At 37.8% G+C, this 19,622-nt stretch overlaps 3 protein-coding genes across 4 annotated transcripts in view; all 3 read right to left on the reverse strand.

The window, feature by feature from the left end:
- The window catches only part of LOC116843764, a 25,283-nt gene extending 22,539 nt beyond the window's left edge, over window positions 1–2,744 (reverse strand). The window contains exons 1-2 of one of the 2 annotated variants that reach the window (XM_032814506.1): window positions 724–2,744; window positions 166–351 (exon numbers count right to left, since the gene is read on the reverse strand). In XM_032814506.1, the coding sequence (XP_032670397.1) occupies window positions 166–242 (77 nt within the window). In that variant the 5' untranslated portion in view covers window positions 243–351; window positions 724–2,744. Of the gene's footprint in view, window positions 1–165 lie in introns of both variants that reach the window. The other variant, XM_032814510.1, reaches the window with a different exon arrangement.
- A 180-nt stretch (window positions 2,745–2,924) lies between these two features.
- LOC116843756 (juvenile hormone epoxide hydrolase 1-like) lies at window positions 2,925–10,752 on the reverse strand. The gene is made up of 8 exons (XM_032814488.1): window positions 10,585–10,752; window positions 10,261–10,372; window positions 7,637–7,829; window positions 5,445–5,683; window positions 4,190–4,305; window positions 3,900–4,099; window positions 3,552–3,786; window positions 2,925–3,347 (listed from the first exon to the last, which is right to left on the reverse strand). Exons 1-8 carry the CDS (start codon window positions 10,641–10,643, stop codon window positions 3,083–3,085), a joined length of 1,419 nt encoding a protein of 472 aa, XP_032670379.1. The 5' UTR covers window positions 10,644–10,752; the 3' UTR covers window positions 2,925–3,082.
- A 765-nt stretch (window positions 10,753–11,517) lies between these two features.
- Window positions 11,518–17,269, reverse strand: LOC116843757 (juvenile hormone epoxide hydrolase 2-like). Its single transcript, XM_032814489.1, has 7 exons — window positions 17,150–17,269; window positions 16,708–16,909; window positions 16,458–16,650; window positions 13,162–13,510; window positions 12,374–12,573; window positions 11,996–12,233; window positions 11,518–11,906 (listed from the first exon to the last, which is right to left on the reverse strand). Exons 2-7 carry the CDS (start codon window positions 16,882–16,884, stop codon window positions 11,657–11,659), a joined length of 1,407 nt encoding a protein of 468 aa, XP_032670380.1. The 5' UTR covers window positions 16,885–16,909; window positions 17,150–17,269; the 3' UTR covers window positions 11,518–11,656.
- Window positions 17,270–19,622: the final 2,353 nt, after the last annotated feature.

The raw sequence follows: 19,622 nt of genomic DNA on the forward strand, positions 1-19,622 counted from the left end.
CCGGGGAGTCTCTTCGTAACCTCGACGTAACGAACGCGTAACATCACGCACGCTTGCACACATACATATATACGCACACACACACACACACACACACACACACACATGCACACAGCCGGTCCATATGATATACTCGTGGAACACGCACGCACGTTGTACACTCACCTGTCGGACGTGCTCGGCATCTCGTGCGTATAAACATCGGCGCGAGTGATTATCGTCGTGTCGTCTCTCATCCTCATGATTCTTTGTCATATGTCCCAAACGGAGTGACTGCAGCTCTCTTGAAAATCGCGCACTTTGCTGTTGTGTCACGTGGTACTCGGCACTCACTCTTTTGTTCCCCTGCGTCTACACAAATTTGTTTTTATCGCGCTGTGTGTGTGTGTGTGTGTGTGCGTGCGCGCGCGCTCTATTCCGCGTTGAAAGAAGAGACACACAGCCGGATACAGTGCACACTTGCGCACAATGTCGCTCTGTTCTTGTGATGTCGAGGGAATTATCTCACTTGAAAATGAAAAAAGTAGGAAAATAATCTCTTTATCAATCGTAAGAACGTCACTCGCAATCGGACGTCTTCGGTTCACGTCGCTGCGACGCGCGTAGCGTAATGAAGATTTTTGGTCGAGGAAATGAGCACGTTAGTGCATCACATACACACACACACACACACACGTGCGCGCGTACACAGCCGATAGTATCCAGATGCCGGCTTTGACTTACTGCCTACTCCACTCGACGACGCACGTTGCGTAATAATGCTGACCGTCGGTGAATCGCGCAACGTGGAGAAATGAACGCGCGAACATTAGTCCTCGGCGCAGCTAACGCATCGACAACGCGTGAACAACTGAACGACTGTCGTCGTGGCCCATAGCCTGTGCCCAGTCTGTGGTCTCTCCGACTACATCTTTCGCTTGGAACCCTCCTAAATCTCTCCACAAATAACACGTTCACCCCCTCCCTTTGTTTGAAGCGTTTGCTACTCTCTGCCGGTGGGCCAACCGTAAAACGAGCGTTTCTCTCGCTCGAAGGAATGTCCGATGCAGGATTAGGCCTTTACGCGTAAATTAGTCTACGTGCATACTCTCACGTTCACGCGTAGACAACGTAAATTATGCGTGAAGTGTCACTTATGTAGACAACAAGTAATTTAGGGATGTCGTTTGAAGGAACTTGTGGCTCTTTTGTGCAATTAAGAAAAGTCTATATTTTCACTTAACTCCTTCGGAGTCCTGATGAAAATTTGTGAACGGTTTCCTGAACAAAAGTTATTATTCGCAGAGTTCTTTGACGACGTCCTTACTTTGAAGACTAATTTGAGCAATCTATCACTGAATGAAGCAAAAATTTTACGCAATTTGCCTCTTTTAAACATTACACACGTACAGATACGGCAACGTACAGATATCATAATTTTTAGACATTTATTTAATATTATATATTATAATTATTTATAATTTTATTTTTTTATGTTATATATTATATATTTTCATAATTATATATTTTCATTTTTTGTATTATTTTTTATATTTTAGTGTAATTTAAAATATTCTACGTAGTTTACATTGTTTACACAAAACATGGTCTAAACATGGACCGTGCGTGCATCGCGCAAACAATATACAAACAATCGTCGTGTAGACCCAATCTTGAAATCTATGGCGTCACCCTGATAGTCTGATGTGTCCGAGGCTTACCGATCCGGATGACGTTAAGTTTCATCAGACGCGCGTTCCCCGACAAATGCAATTCCCCATCAACGTTAATCGAGATTTAATCGCGACCTCTCTCTCTCTCTCTCTCTCCAAAAATGGCCTGATGAGAGATCAAGAATCTATGAAACGCTAGTTAATTTCGATGATCCTTCAAGGGGGCGGTTTCACAGATGCGTGCGGCGAAGACTTTTCACGGTCATTCGTGATGGCGATGGCGACACGATGATCTCGAAATAGAACCGTGGCGCGGCCGGGACAATTCTTAATCAGCGCGTAACGTGTAATTTCCTCCGCGCCTGCGGCCGGGAACTGAACGCACGCCGGAATCGAGCGGTTCGAATCGTTGCGAGTGTCACACGAAACTATCATCTAACGCATACGGTTGTTCGTTTTCGTCGCTCGCGGCACGCTTGCGCGCATCACGCGCATCACGTATAGGGCTCGGAGAGGGTCTGTCGCTGCCCCTTCCTATACGGCGTTCTTATAGGGTCCTTTGTTGCTTGCCGCCTGCCGAGAGCCGTCCGGTCGCCCGCGTACAGGGATCGGAAAGCCTCAATTTTCAAGAGTCAATGCGCGCACGAGAAAGTACAGGCATCCGTAAGGAAACATCCGCCGCGCTGGGACGTCCGGAAAGTGCGGTGTCGTTATGCGATACACCGCTGCAATTTCTGTGAAACAATCGTACATCTTGAAGTGATACGATACGTCATGTATCGCGGTAGATGGGATTAGGACAGAAACTGCAGATCCGCAGGTTCGTGTCGCATAGGCTCGCCTTATTATTTTCGTTCGCATGCTCTGTGTAATTGGAATAGGATATTCATTAAACTGCTCGTCATACGTTAAAGACACGCGCTCGCTTGCGATTGTTATCTGCAAAATAAATTTCGCATTATCATCATCGATGCTGCGTAGTTTTAGTTATTGTTAGTTGTGTGTTTAATTAGACTGATCGGTAAAGCTTCTTATTATTGCCAAGGCGAAATGTCGGTTGCGGTACGATTACGCGCGGTAAAATATGCGCGTACTACACGTGTAATGTCGCATACTCCGAGATATCATTTCGCGTTATTTGCCGTGCGTTCTGCGAATTAGATAGGAAGCTGCTTATCATGGTCGAGACACGTGAAGCACAAGATAGCGAAATCAGTGATTTCTCATTTGATGATAAGAAACTTCAGCAGGTTGACACGCCTTTAAACAACATTTATATAGACAATTTTATTTCACATGTAAGTGTAAAATTGATGAGTTGGCGATAGCTCTGATATAATCATCGTTCTACCGTCAATTTCTCAATGCAACACCTAGTCACTCTCGTTAATCACTCAGTTAACAATAACACCACCCTTCGAAGGATCTTCTCAAATTTTCGTAGGCTCTTTTATCTTCTTCTCCGTGTTCGCCTTGTCCTTACCAGCCTTTTTTCTTATATCTTCAGTTTTGGACACGAACTCGAACACATCGTTCGCCAAGAGAGCCGGCTCCTCGAACGCCGCGAAATGACCGCCGCGTGGCAAATGGTTAAATTGTATCAGATTAGTGTACTTGTCGCGAACAAGGCTCTCCGGTTGGTACAAAAGTTCATGAGGGAATGCTGCGCACGCTACTGGCACGTTGACAATTACGCTAAAAGTAACAAGAAACGAAGATTAGATGTGTCATTAAAAATACTACGCGAAACTATCTCGCGTTGTTTTCTTCACTAAATAGAATTTCCTTTGATACTGGAAAGTTCTTGCAAATAGTTCACAGAGAGAGAGAGAGAGAGAGAAAGAGAGAGAGAGAGAGAGAGAGAGAGAGAGAGAGAGAGAGAGAGAGAGAGAGACTCACTCGTCGATTTTGCTACTCATGTAATCTTTCCGGAACTGCTCAGAGTAAATTCGAACGCTCGTGGTCAACGAATTGGTAACCCAATAGAGCATGACGTTGTCTAAAAGTTCATCCAGAGTGTACTTCTCGAGCAGGCCGCCGTCAGAACGGAATTTGTAGTTTGGATTCGTCCACGTGCTGAACTTTTCCAATAAATACGCTGCCAATCCTACCGGTGAGGCCGCCACCGCAGTTCCTTTGATAAAAGAATTTTTACTTTGATCGTACAATTCATGCAATTGAGGAGTTCTACTCTACAATCTGTTGTTGGATCTTCTCTCTAAAGAAATCACCCAATAAATACAGTACCTATAGTATCCGGTTTGCTAGCTTGTATATGCATATATCCCGTTTCCTCCAGCAGCCGACTGAAGTGGGAGCCTAGAGGATACATCCAAGCATGGTGTTCGTTGTCGACTACGAGCCATGGGAGAACGGTACCGATTAATCTCCATAATAAGCTAGACGTTCCTTTAGTCAGACACATGTTTATATGGCTGCCGAGAATGCTAAAAAAAGAACGATCATCTACTCTCTGCTTTTCCATATGTCGAGTCTCGTTGCGTTACTACGTAAGAATCGTTAGTGGCAAGACGTACCTGTCTGGATAAAGAGCGCTTAAGTGCGTAACGATCATCGCGCCCCAATCTCCTCCCTGTGCGTAGAACTTGTTGAAGCCGAGGCGCAACATTAGGTTTTTAAATACCAAAGACATCTAAAAATAACAAGAAGAACTAAATAATAAGAAATAATAAGTGTCATAATAAGATTTGCATTTCTATAGGATAAATATAGGATGAATAGAGACTCCTTACGTCAATATCGTTTTTCTCGCGATAATATCTCAAAAGCACGATGCATACATAGAAAGAAAAGTCTTATAAGAGTGAACAAATGTATTTGGTTGAACGTTTCAGTTCGCAACGTTTAGTATAATTAATATCAAGTATGGCGATAGTTAGTAAGTTTGGTAATAATTGCAAAATAATTAGTAAAGCAAATTTTTAATTTGGTTCAATTAATTAATTGGTTTGGTAAGTAATAGCAAATAATTTAGTAGCAAATAATAATTATTATCTACGCTTGATGTGATTATTACAAATTTTTCTTCAGTGTAAGATAAAAATGTCAATGTCCGGGACACGTACTTAGTTCTGGCTATGTTTATTGTTTTGGTCTTTAAATATGAATATTTAAATATTTAAATAGAATATACATACGTACATATACATTAATATTCATACATATACAGGGTGTGCCGCGTAAGATGTACGAAAAGAAAAATATAAGTAGAACACATAAAAGTGAACAAAAATTGTATAGGTCATTTTTCAAACAACCACGTAAAATTTCGAGATATTAATTAAAATAGTTGGGCATATCAGAGCGCGGCGACATGGCAGGCAGGTCGTTCGCCGTGGCCGACGAAAAAAATGGACGATTGCTCGCGGACCTATCTTATAGGCTAGAGAGGTGGACATTTGGCATACTGAAATGAGTAGCTCCGTGTGTGCGTCCGTGTACGTGTGCGTTCTTCCATTTTTTGCCAGCCGCGTCGCGCTCTGATATACCCAACTATTTTAATTAATATCTCGAAATTTTACGTGGTTGTTTGAAAAATGACCTATACAATTTTTGTTCACTTTTATGTGTTCTACTTATATTTTTCTTTTCGTACGTCTTACGCGGAACACCCTATATATTCTTTTGAAGATTAAAATATTTATATTTAAAGACCAAAACAATAAGAATATTCAGAATTATATGTATGTGTGTGTACCTGAAAATTGGTATTTTTATCTTAACATACATGGTGAAGATTTGAGATTGTTGTAGTTGTTGAGTAAACTTTACCTGTGCCGGAGCCATTCCCGGTCGTACAGGCGCTTGCGAGAACGCGTAACCTGGAAGCGAGGGTGCGATCACCTCGAACACGAAGTCCCTATCGGGACGTGGCGTTGTTAGCATTGGGATAATTTTTTGAAACTCCACTACAGATCCCGGCCAACCGTGAACCAATAATAACGGCAGAACTTTCAGTTTTTTGTCCTTTGGTAAATGCGGCTTCACATGATAAAAATGTATGTCCAAGCCTGTAAATCCCAGTTTCGTAAATTATATGTTTAATTAATAATATCTCTGGTAGGAATTGAATGCAGTTCTCGAACAGTTGCTGAACAATAATGTTAACTTTTATCTAGTAACTGAAGAGTTCAACTACTTCAAATCCTAATTAAGATGCAACACTTTTCTTACAGTTATTTCGCACGAAAAGCGCGCAAAAACTGATGTCATTTATTGAACGAAAACAAAACAGAAAATGGCTAGAAAACTATTCAATCTATTAATAATTTAGTTTGCTGCTTATAAAACGGGTAGGTTTGCTTTAGCAATATTTCATATTTTTGTTATGCATATTTCCTAATTAAAAAATTTTAATGATAATGAAAGTCACAGTGCAAAAAATTTTTGATAATAGTCAAACCATTTAGTAATTATTAGTAAATTACTTGATATTATTTACAAACTGCTCGATTGCTTCAATTAAATAAAGAATTTACTTTACTAATTATTTTGTAATTATTATCGGACGGTTCATAATAATTATCTTATCTGATACATATATTGTACTGGAATGCTCAACCAAATGCATTTATTAACAAAACTTTTTGTTTAGAGTAGACAATAACTAACCTACGTAAACTGCATATATATTTCCCCCTACCAGGAATATAATTATATCACATTTAATTAGTATCCCCATAATAAAATGAATATAGAAGAACATATATATATATACGACAATATGTAATAGTGCGGTCAAAAAGAAACTTCATCGAACAGATCATATAAACGAATCTCACGTGACCAATTCTCGAACAATAAAACTTAACCTTCACATCGATTTAAATAAATATACATTCAATACTGAGCGCGACTGGTATATTCAGTTGCATTGATGTTATACCAGATCGATAGTCACTAAAAAGTTTTAGCCGTGTTCGTTTCTAGCTGATCGTTTTTCATGACTCTTGACTCATTCGGCAAGCGAGAATGTGTCAAAATAGAAGTGATGTTTTGATAGCTTGACGTTTCATACATACGTGTTTTCATAAGGTTATCCGCTAACGTGTAATGCGCAATCAGTAGAAAAAGAGTAAGAATGTTAAAAAAAGATAAGTAAGAAGTTAATGTATAAAATTATAATTATTAAATTATTAAATTATTATTAACACGTATGTATGAAACGTCAAGCTGTCAAAATGTCACTTTGACACATGTCTGTTTTGACACATTTCCGCTTGCCGAATGGATCAACAGTTATGAAAAACGATCAGCTAGAAACGGACACGACTGGTCAAAACTTTTTAGTGACTATTGATCTGGTAAATAGTATAGCATCAATGCAACTGAGTGTACACATGGAGCGACGAGCAATCATCGTACTTCGGCTCCGACATTCCGGCGATATTTTGGGCACGCATGATTTTTGTTTTTACTACGCTCACGTCGTCCCTGAGTTGTTTTGCACAAAGCAACCGCGCGTTGTGTTTCGGTCAGGCGACGGAAAATGTTTGTAACGGTACTTTTACGGTCAGATTACATGGCCAGCTGTTTGATAATCTAGGTCGGTGCTTATTATCACTCGTTAATAACACAGACGAGAAGAAAATTCCGGAAAATAAAAGGAATGTTTACGAGCGTGCCACCGATACTAGTTTTTCAACTCATCCGCCTGAATTCCGCGAATATATACACTGAGGGGAATTATTCGATAAAAAAATTAACAAACGGATATTTCCGTTCAAAATACCGATGAATTTTTATATCCGATTAAATCAAATACTTTTGATCATAATGGCATTTTATCAGATAAACCGATAAAAAAATCATGAATATATTTCTCATCGGATGTTTCTTGTTCGGATACAAAACTTCATCCGTATTTTGCTCGGAGATGTCCGTTTATTAATTTTTGATCGTATAATTTCTCTCAGTGTACTAATAGTGTCTGCAAAGGAGCAACGGTCCCGTGAATTAGTTACCTTGTATATTGGTCACATATTGAGGATATTTGTTTAGCAGCGCTTGCCGCTCGGTCCAATTGTATTTGGTGCGCCAGTACTCAACGACGTCTTTTAAGGACGTCGTGCTGATACCGTAAGTCCACGCGGCATCCTCCAACGGCTCTACTAATTCTCTTTTATTTGCCAGCCGCTCGTTTAAGTCATCGATCACCTTAGTGAAGAAATTGTAACTTAAAAAGAAGGTCGTTTGTCGTAATAATACCTTTCGGTATTTCCATGGTCGGCTGCGCACGGGCGCAAGAAGATGCCGAGGGCACCGAGCTCATTTAGCGGTTTAACATCTTATCACTATCGAAGCTTTTCATTAATAATGGGGATACGCGTTCTAATAACAGAAAATACGCGCACCCGTACATACACGTGCGCCAATGTCGTATCTTGTTTGTGTAATATGAAATTATCCGTTAGAAACTTTTTTGCCTACACGGTCAAATTGATCTGTTCTCTATCTTCCTCTCTCTCTCTCTCTCTCTCTCTCTCTCTCTCTCTCTCTCTCTCTCTAATCTATAAATAAAAGATTGCAGTAGTATTTCTAACCGTTATCTAAACTCAGTGCTTATTATGACACAATTTGATACGTGCATTTTGCTCATATCTACTAATGTTCTACTAATATATATATATATATAATATCCACTAATATATATAATAATCTACTAATCTACTAATACGAAAATAAAACAGCATATTAGAATATTTGTGACTAGTCGCATAGAGAAATAAGTTATAGTGAAGAGAGAGAGAGAGAGAGAGAGAGAGAAAACCTTTCTTTTTATTAAATTTTATTATGATGTTAGTGGTAATAACTTTATACGTATGTAACTACTACCATTTTCGTGTTAGAGCAGCCAAAAAATGTGGTTGAGGTTAAAAACAATATAATTTTAGTTGAATCAATCATTTTTTCTCTCAATGTAGGTATTGTAAGGAAATTTTTTAATAAGGTGATTTGTCTAGGAAATTTTACATAATGTGTGTGTGTGTGTGTGTAGGTAGGTAGATAAATACTTAAGTACTGAACTGTAATATTAGAACAGGCGAGTCAAGCTAGACTAACCTTCTGTGACGCACCTTTTTCCGACATAATTGCGTAACCTATGAATTACCTGTACATACGCAGAGAAAAGTATCATTCTACTGCTAAGAAAATTTATTTCTCAATTTATTTCCCTTGTTTTAAGTAATGGTTACCTTCAACAAAGAATATGTTTTCTTGATAATAATTTAAAAATATACCCATCACACATTTCAGAAAAGCTCATTATATGTTCAAAAGAAAAATTTATTTTCTTTACGAGAATATTATAAAATTTTATTAAAGAGAAAGTTGATTCGACTTTATGTAGTAAGCAAGTCGAATTTTTGTTTTCATTTAATATTCCCAATTGAAGCGTTAAATTTTACTAAGGTTTAGAATGTCTTTCGAATAAATTTGATGGCTTATTATGAACATATGGAATACTTGAAACAAGTAACATTTATTTGAATGCAGTATATATGTTTTTCTACGTGTAGTTACTCACTTGAATCATAAAATGTATTACTTAATATTATTAATATTATAATATATAATATATAATGTTATAATATTATAATATTGCAAACTATTTATTCTCACTGAGTGACATTTTAATTACTAGACATACATCCTATTTCAGAATTTTTCAGTATTTTAGGATATAGAGTTGTAAACACATAATTGTAAAGGAATCCTAATAATTTTTGAGAAAATTAAACAAATAATCGCATGCAGAAGATTTTATTTTATGTTAAAAAATCTTGAAAACTAGGTTAAAATTTCTCTCATTATAGGTATCTATAATGAAAAATGAACGAGGCGAATGATTCCTTTGCGATCTTACTAAAGAACTGAGAGCGCGTTTAATGTGAAAGTCATCGTATCCATTTTCACTTCAGCAGCATTTCTGCTTACGGTTCTCAAAATCCTTTTGCGCGCAAAGTAGAACATTTCCTATCGCTAAATGTTAAATTAGTGTATTTTCGAAGTTCTACAAAATATATGTATCAGTGGTTGTTCGGGAAAAAAAGATTACGAAATATCTTCGCTTAACTTAATTATCTGTGCATATCTTAATTAATTACAAATATAAACCGCGATATACGTTAGCCATTTTGATCATGTATCAGCCAAGGTCATGTTTGTAACTGATCGTTTGATGTATTGCATAGTTTTGCACATTTTTTCTCTCTTTCCCCTCTCCTCTCTCTCTCTCTCTCTCTGCGCCTTCTGTTAGTTTATTTCCGATAATGAAAACTTTCCTCTTCGATATCGGACGATGAGAAATCGAAAGTGAGCGTTTAACATAATGAAATTTTATGAGGTTAAAATATTGCAAAATAGTCGATCGCGGGTCACGTGGCAAATAATAGATTATTAATTAGTACTCAAGCGTCTTTTATTCACCTAGTATTATCATATTTGCAACGTAACGATGTGTCTTACGTAACAAACCGGTAACTAATAGCAGCTGTGTAATAAAGCGCGAAATATTATTTGAAGAGCACATTGTGTGTCCGAACAAGGAAAATAAACACACAAGTTGTCGTGGTACAGTTCTTACCGACTTTGGCACAGTTATGGTAAACGGCCGTATTTCCTTCGATGCTTCCTTATTCCTTTCCGGACCCCAGAACGTTTCCGGCAATTCCGGTACATCTATGACCGTGTTGGAGCTGGACGGGAATGAAGGATCTTAAAACGGCGTTTACTCGGTCGCATTCATCAATTCGTTTTGTATATTTTTGCTATTAACGTAGGAAAAAAGACAACAACATCTAAAGGAGTAAAAAACGGGGCTCACGGAGCTATAACGCATCATGTATAAAGCTCGTTGCTGCGCGAAATCTCCGCGGGATATTAGAGTTTACATGACATTTTCACTCACAGAAACAACTGAGTTATTCCGATGGTAAGCACCAAGATCACCGTCGTAGTCTTCCACATTGCGCGTCTATCTCGTCTGACGTAGTGCGTACGACTGGCAAGAGCGTACGAATGTTCAAGATACGCTCGGTCGGAACTGGCAGGGGAAAATCGTGAGTACTGAGTGGAGCGGTGGCAATGAACTTTGTATCTTTTTTTGTATTGATAATATAGTTAAGTGTTTTGCATACATAACAGGTTCTCGAATCTAAAAAATGTCCTTGTGTTTTATAGCTACTCTTAATTCTCTGATCGACGCGAATTCGATTTTCGCGTAGTTTTTATGTCACTTACGATCGAAGGAGATGTCTCGATATCTCGCAGGAAAAATTCATTTCCGCGAGAGATTTTTTTTTAACTCTGTTTTTTATTTTCCAGAAAGGAAACAGATTACCTTTTCAGGCCAAAAAGGTAACAGTATTCGAGAATTTATTTAAAGAAAACTATACTAAGTGAACATGCTTGAATTTTATATATGTAATTGAGTAATATATCTGTATTAGAAAACAATTATAAATTATTTATTATTGTATTATTTGTAGTAATTTATAATTTCTGAATATATTACTTAATTGTACAAATATATTATGCAAATATATTACTTAATTATACATATGAAACCCAAATATGTACACTTAGTAGTGTTTTATTTTTAATTTAAATATAAAATTTTAAATTTTATTTAAATTTAAACTCCTGAATATTGTCTTCTTAGTTTGAAAAAGTAATGTGTCTGCTTAAGACGATCCTGGGTACGAAAACAGATTATAAAGACCGTTCACGAATCATTAATATGATCGTCTTGACTAGATGACGCATCAGTTCAGCCTGCGTGAACTAATCTACCGCAATAGTGTTTCTATATACGAGAACTCGCAATGACAATAGAGGAATATAATTTTAACATTATGTCCGTATTCTTTATTGGACTTATGTACAGTTTGCATAATCATATATAGTCAAACGCCCCAGGTCCGTAACTAAAACAACTAGAAATCTATGCAGCAGCTACTCTCTCTCAGTTCCGCTGCAAATTATAAATCACTCTTCTTACTCTTATCCTGTTCCATCTTACTCTTTCTTTTTAGCGCCTCCATCTCCTCGATGGAGGCCCAGATATCGTTCGCGAGCAATTCAGGCTCCTCCATCGCTGCGAAATGACCACCTCGTGGCATTTCGGTAACGCGTATGAGATTCGTGTACTTGTCCCTGAGTATATTTGTGGCATGATGTCTGATCTCGTGGGGAAATTGTGCGCAAGCGGTGGGCACTGTCACTGGCCGCCTGTAAATGAGACACTAATCCTAGTGTTTGCGCTTGATTATATGTATGTAGCAACTCTCATGATAATGCAAACGTTCGCAAAAACATACCAAATCATGCTTTGTGTATCCAAGTTATGCTTGTTGAAAAATTCCGAGTAAATTCTCATGGCTGTAGTCATGCTGTTCGGCGTCCAATACATCATTAGGTTATCGATTAGTTCATCGTATGTGAATTTCTCCAGAAGTCCGCCGTCTACTTTGAACTTGTTAGCGTAATTTGTGCCGGTGGAAAATTTCTCGATAATATACGACGCCAGACCAGCTGGCGAATCAGCTAGACCGACTCCTGCAACAAACAGCGACTTCTTGAACACGTTGCATTTTCAAGATTGTTTGTTTGGCATGTTAATTACTTGTTTGTAACGAGATACCGTTGCACACTGAAATGCGCAACATAATTATAAAGTTAAAAGGTACTGTACGTACCGACTGTGTCGGGTTTTGTAGCTTGAATATGAAAATACCCGCTCTCGGCTAACATAAAAATTAGTTCTTGTTTCATTGTCTTTCGTGGTTTCCAATCTCCCAAAGGTGATATCCATGAAGGAAGAAATCTGTATATCGCCTGCTTCATCGTACTCCATATACTAATTGTCGTGCAAAAATTGGAATGCAAACCCAGAACGCTACGATTTGTGACAATAATGTTTACAGTTTAATATCTGGCATTACTAACAAAGGGAGGCCACAAGAGGCTGCCTGGAGTTTTTTGACGAAAATTAGTAAATAAATAAAGAAAAATATATAGGAAACGGTGAAAAGGATCTTAATATTTGTAACTTTTCGGAGTTCAGGTAAACTAACCACAGTTATTTTTTATTAAATTTAATTCCTATTTTTCTAATAAAAATTAAGCAGTGAAAATCACTCTAAAATGTCACTGTGATCATTTTCGATTTAACAACAAAAAAGAATGAAAAATTGGACTTTTGCAACAATATAAGATGCATAAAAAAAAGAAATTCAATTTAAAGTTGTAAATTATGATAAAAAGTCATGTAAATATTTATTTAAATTATCAGGAAAAATATGCAAAAATTAGTTAATTTCATAAAAATGATATGACATTTTCGCCTGCAAAAAGTTTAAAGCACTAATGCACACAGCCATGGTACAGTATTGAGTTGAAACTTATCATTCAAGTTTATCATTACCATTCTGTGGCCTGCCTTTGTAAATTTAACGTCGATAAATTTTAGAATGTGAGAACTTACTGTTGCGGGAACAGAATCGACATATCAGTGCAGATAATAGCACCCCAGTCGCCACCTTGTATGTAAAATTTATCGAAACCGAGCCTTAACATAAGATTCTTTAATACTATCGCTATATTGGCGTCCGATAAACCGGCTATCGTGGCGGCGCTGGAGAAACCGAATCCGGGTAGGGATGGTGCTATCACTTCAAACACGAAGTCATGCTCCGGCCGTGCGGTAGTCAACAGCGGGATGGCCTTGTAAAATTCAACCACGGAACCGGGCCATCCGTGTAACAATAGAAGCGGTAAGACGCGCTTCCCTTCTACATTTTTCGGCTTTATATGCATGAAGTGAATAATCAGCCCTGTTTAATTCGGTGACATATTAGAAATTTTACAATTTCTTAATTCTTTTTACGTGTTTATCATATGTTGTAAACTATACAACTATATATATATATATATATATATATATATATATATATATATATATATATATATACTGGGTGTCCCGAACCTCCATGATAACCCTTGATGAGAACGTAGGATTGAGATGAACAAGAAAGTTCTGCGCCGTTTTGCGATATTCGCAATAGTTTTTGAGAAATTAATTATTTTATCTCAACAAATCAGCGTACAGAAAGCGGCAGCGGAAAGAAAGATGCCTTCGGCCGACGTGCGACCGTGACACTCGCGAATCACATCTCGCTGCATTTCTCCGCCCATAGCTACGAGCATAGCGAGGCGTGATACACTGAAGCATATGACATATGCTTTGTTCTATTTAGCTGCATTGCTGAACTGGTGCAATAAGTTAGAGTGAGAAAAAGTACATTTATCTCACTTTAACTTATTACACTAGTTTAGCAGTGCAGTTAAAAAGAGCAGACCAATATCCGTGTGCCGAATCGACACCAAATCGAAGCGTGCAGCCGCTTTGGCTGCATACATGTATGTAGAGGTAACACAGCGAGCGGCGTGTAACACAAAATCGTGTGCCCAAAGATAATTATCTTTCGTTTTCTCGACGTCGTGGTAGAAAAGTGACAGCGCGCGATTACATTTAGAAGATTATTTTATAAGACAGCTTACATTAAAACCGTAATGTGTTCCTATGATTAAAAAAAAATAGAAAGAAGAAAGCGATCGAAACTGAAAGGATTTGCAGAGAATCTAACTGTTTTCTATCGAAATTGTTTCTCTATCGTATCCTTTGCATGTATTCGCAAGAAATGAAATCGTTTTCTATCGTGCTCTTTAGGAGCAACGTGTTAGGAAAAACATCCATTCTTGACGTAACCACTTGACGATTAGATTATGATGCACGCCTTCTATCGTAATTATATGTACATATATAATATTATTTTCCATATATATAATCACGATAGAAGGCGTGCATCATAATCTATCATCAAGTTGTTACGTCAAGAATGGATGTTTTTTCTAATACGTTGCTTTTAAAGAGCACGATAGAAAACGATTTCATTTCTTGCGAATACATGCAAAGGATACGATAGAGAAACCATTTCGATAGAAAACAGTTAGATTCTCTGCAAATCCTTTCAGTTTCGATCGTTTTCTTTCTTTCTATTTTTTTTAATCACAGGAACACATTACGGTTTTAATGTGAGCTGTCTTATAAAATAATCTTCTAAATGTAATCGCGCGTTGTCACTTTTCTACCACGACGTCGAGAAAACGAAAGATAATTGATTATCTTTGAAGATAAAGATTATCTTTGGGCACACGATTTTGTGTTACACGCCGCTCGCTAGTCACTTCTATATCAAATATGTATGTAGTCGAAGCGGCGACACGCTTCGATTTAGCATCGATTCGGCACACGGATATGTCATGTTACATGAGTCAGTGTATCACGACTCGCTATGCTCGTAGCTATGGGCGAAGGGACACGGCGAGATGCGAGTCTTTCTTTCCGTTGCCGCTTTCTGTACGCTGATTTGTTGAGACAAAATAATTAATTTCTCAAAAACTATTGCGAATATCGCAAAACGGCACAGGACTTTTTTGCTCACCTCAATTCGTTTTACGTTCTCACCAAAGGTCATTATGGAGGTTCGGGACATCCTGTGTATATATATATATATATATATATATTGTTGCGTCCGCGCTTTACTGATTTGTAAAGCACCCGATTGATAGTTTAGGATGACAAGCGCTCCTTGACGATGGGTTGTCAAGGGAAGTAAAATAACAGCTGCTAATAGGAGATTTGGACACAAGTTTTTGAACCAAGCTGACGTGTCATGGTTTCTCGCGATGATTTCGTGTAATATCTAATTGTAGAGCTGTAAATACACGCTTATTGTTCTTTGTAAAACCAGCTTGCTTATTCTCTTCCGAACACTTGCGCGAGTGTTGGTGTGAGCGTAACAATATATATATGCATATGTATGAGCGTATGTGTGAGAGAAGTTATGTGTAGAGAGATGTGATTAAAATTGACTTGCACAATGGTGAACTGTTACGTATGTTGGAAAGAACACTTGATTAATTATTCAAGTATTTCGATGCAGAAGACATGTGGTTTTTAGTCCCAGGTTCTCATTCTTTCATTCCTCTTTACTAGTCTCTCTTACATATACTTTCATGTATGATATATATATATATATATATATATATATATATATATATATATATATATATATATATATAGTTGCATTTGTTCAAATGCAACAAACTTTATATCGTTATATTGGTCTTTCAACCAATTTTAACGTACTATATAGAAAAAGATACAGGTCCATTTAACAAATCAAATTTAGAATCGAAATCTCTGCAAATAAAAATTCTATAAAAACTGCAACAATTCGGGAAATCAGTAGCTCCTATATTCGTCTGAATATTCAAATACAACCAAAATCCGAGGTTGAGATAACTGAGAATAATTAATAATGAAAAGAACTGATAATTGAAGATAACTAATAGATAAGAGTACAACACAATAGATAACAGTATATATATAGGTAGGAATTGAGCAGATTGAACTGCTTAATAGGAACTTGCTTAATAGGAATTTTTCTGTTCCTACAATCGAATTTTTAATTGGCCCGGAAAATTCTGTTATATTAACGGAGTTATGTTTTCCTTGCGCACCCAGTCGAAACTGAAGCGTAGCTTGTTGCAAGCTGATTGATTATGATCCATTTGAACTCCTCTTGAACGCTCTAAATGAACTATAATCATGTTCTAACGGCTTTTCAACTGAACACAGACACGCACACACCATACAAACATGCACACCGTACGCGAGTGCGACCGTATTTTTGCACGCAAATAATCCTTTCTCACCTTGTACGTTGGTTTTATAATGAGGATATTGATTTAGGTAATCCTCGCGTTTTTGGAAATCATAATCGTTTGCCCAATAGTTCAAAAGTTTGTTCAAAGCATCTGTGTTAATGCCGTAAGTCCAAGCAACGTCTTTCAACGGCGGCGTTAGGTCTCTAGTATGCTTCAGCCGATACTTTAAATCTTCCACCATCTGAGAATAGTTTATTCGTAAATATTCGTACAAACAATCAGGCTAATTAAGAAATACCTGTTGGGAGAAGCTGATGTGAAACGGTTTAACCTTGTTATCGGCAAGGTTTTCGGTACCAGGTGTCCACCAAGTTTCCGTCACCTTCGGAAGAGGCTTGGTCGTGTTAAAACAGCAATATCTCGTGAAAGCAAAGACCGCCAAACCGACGGCGAGAGTAATTAGAAAGTAGTTCATTTTACTGGAGAGATGCACTCGATACCTTGACGGGGAAAATATTTCATTGATAACTGTGTTTTAAGCGAGCCTTTCTAAAATTAGTTGATTTCACCGCGATAATTTTTCTTCTCGCTATATTCCGAAAGACACATTTGCATAAAAACATTCAACATTCCGATAAAGATTAAATATTGATGTTATGAATATGATTCAATACAAAAATTGCTATAAAATGAGTCAGCAGATTTGATATACTGATGTACACTTAAAATTGATTTAAAACCTTGTATCCGACGTTGGCAGCAGTTGCAACGATACTGCAACTCTAAACCGATATGTGTAGTTATATATGACGTATGGCGTATGGAAGATCGCAGCGCGCAAACGTCGGTAAACTACCAGAACTGCTAGCAGCAGTCGGTCTGATAATTGCAACGATATCATCAGCTGATTCCAGCTACAGCTTATGTTTACTATTTAATGCTTCCATTGCTGTATGCATTTACGCTTTGAACATTTTGCAGGTAAAGATGTATATTATCTTCATAAAATTGACTAATTTTTGCATGATTTTTTTCTAATTGCTTAAATAAATCTTTACGTGATTTTTAAAATCATAATTTGTAGCTTTAGTTGATTAAATTTCTTCTTTCCTATGTATAGCATCTTATATTGTTGCTAAAATTTAATTTTTTATTTTTTTTTTGTTAAATTGATAGAAAATTATCACAATGATATTTTAGTGATTTTGATTGTTTAATTTTTAATACATGCATTTTCATACATAACTGTGAGTAGAAACTTTTTTATAGGAATCTTTCTGTTCCTACAATCGAGTTTTCGATTAACAAGTAACAGAAAATTCAGTTACATTAATGGATATATATATATATATATATATATATATATATATATATATATATATATATATCCTTCTCAACTTTGCCTCAAATTAATATTTACTACTTAAGTAGTAAAATAAATATATAGAATTTTTTGTTGTTGAATAAATAGTAAACTTATGAGTGGTTCATTGAAAACGCGACATTGAGTCCCTTACAACCTTCTCAAATCCTGGTCGCGGTGGAACTCTTGTTTGATCTTGAGTTCAGTGAATATACAATTCGGAGCCGGCGGGGATACAGAATGGGGAGAACAGGTTTCAATTAAAACAATAACAAATACATATATTTCTCGAAATGTGATACAATAGGTTTCTTGTGTTGGTGGTCATATCTAAGTTTTCTCGAGTTTTTCCAGTTTTCGCTTAAGTGGATCGGACGATTATTCATCGTAGACGCGGCGGTGTCCTCTATCTCGTTTTCTTACCATTTCTATTTGGAGCAAAGCCAGCGGCCGCGTCTGTCTCGCGCTGCTCTCTAAAAGATTCTCTACTACGTTATTTATTACTATCGTCGGGATTGCAGTGTATGTCGATCATGCTAACGCGTTTCTTATAGGCCAATAACTTGTGCCGAGATCCACATCATACCGCACACTCGGCATCGTTAACGGCGCCTACAAAAAAAAAAAAGAAAGAAAGAAAGAGAGGTGCGAACTCAGACAGAGCGCAGCGCGTCCTACGAGATTAGCCTGATTGTGCTCAGGATGATTCTGAGAATGTTCTGCGCTGTCTGGGAGAAACATAATCGTCGGTCACTCGAAGCCACTGACGGGAAAATCGTCGTGTCGCTGTGCTGTCGAGATAAAGCAATTTCTGTTTTTTGCTCAGTGTCGCCTTTAACGATGACTAGCGTGCCGTGACAAGCAGAACACATACGCGCGAGCTTGGGATATCGACTCGCGCTAATCTTCGAGTAGAGATATTGCGGATACAACTGAAGAGCTTCCTTGCGGTCTACTACGGTACGCTTCGTCGAAGAGAACGACGTGAGAAACCTCGTATACAATCAAACGCGAAATTTCGTTTAACGCTAACTGCGGTCTCTCGTACGCGCTGTTAATCGCGATTCTCTCTATTCTCCCGTTGGATCCCCGAGTCGAGCTGGAATAAACGGGCCATGCGATGGCTACTTCGCTGGATAAGTTGACACGAGAGACGTGACATGACGCTCCCGGTATAGTAGAATTTTGTGCCGCTATCAAAATCATAGTACGAATCTAGAGATGAGCGAAGCCACTCGCTAAGGCTGTCCTCCGAAATGCGCTGACGATACTCTCTGACGGTATCGCTGCTGAGATCAGCGTGCTTCAGTCGTCCCGAAATTGTCAGTAGACTGTCAGTGGTAGCATAGGAAATCGAAACGCGTTGAAAGTAACATACAACGGTGTGTCAACAGACAACGTTAACGACGTTAACCTATTTGAGAAAAATGCACGAAGAGAGTGCGAAGGCAAACCTGCCATTGTATAGCAAACCCAACAGCAATTTGAATTTGATCCACCTTTTTCAATATCTCCTGCAATTTGGAAAACATTATTTTGTTCGCTATAATATGAAATGAGTATTATTAAAGTTTTTTAAGTTTTTAATTAATTTATGATGATTTTCTTTCATTCTTCGTTTTCTTTAATGATCGTGAAAATATAATACTTTTTTGGTAATCAAAGCCGGAAGTCAATAATTCCCTAGGGCCTACTCTCGTAAAGGAGGCAGTAACCATTGCTCTCTCTTGCAGAAAGCAATTTCGGAACGCAAAAGCAGTACCGTCAGTGCCTTGAGCGTATTACGGAAGACTACCCAAGTCTGACGACGCAGGGGACTGTGCGGGGCTGGGGAGGGAGGGGGGGGGGCG

Source organism: Odontomachus brunneus, unplaced genomic scaffold, assembly GCF_010583005.1.
Source record: "Odontomachus brunneus isolate Ranch 3 - 2012 unplaced genomic scaffold, Obru_v1 Obru_scaffold_035, whole genome shotgun sequence".
Taxonomy (NCBI): Eukaryota; Metazoa; Arthropoda; class Insecta; order Hymenoptera; family Formicidae; genus Odontomachus; species Odontomachus brunneus.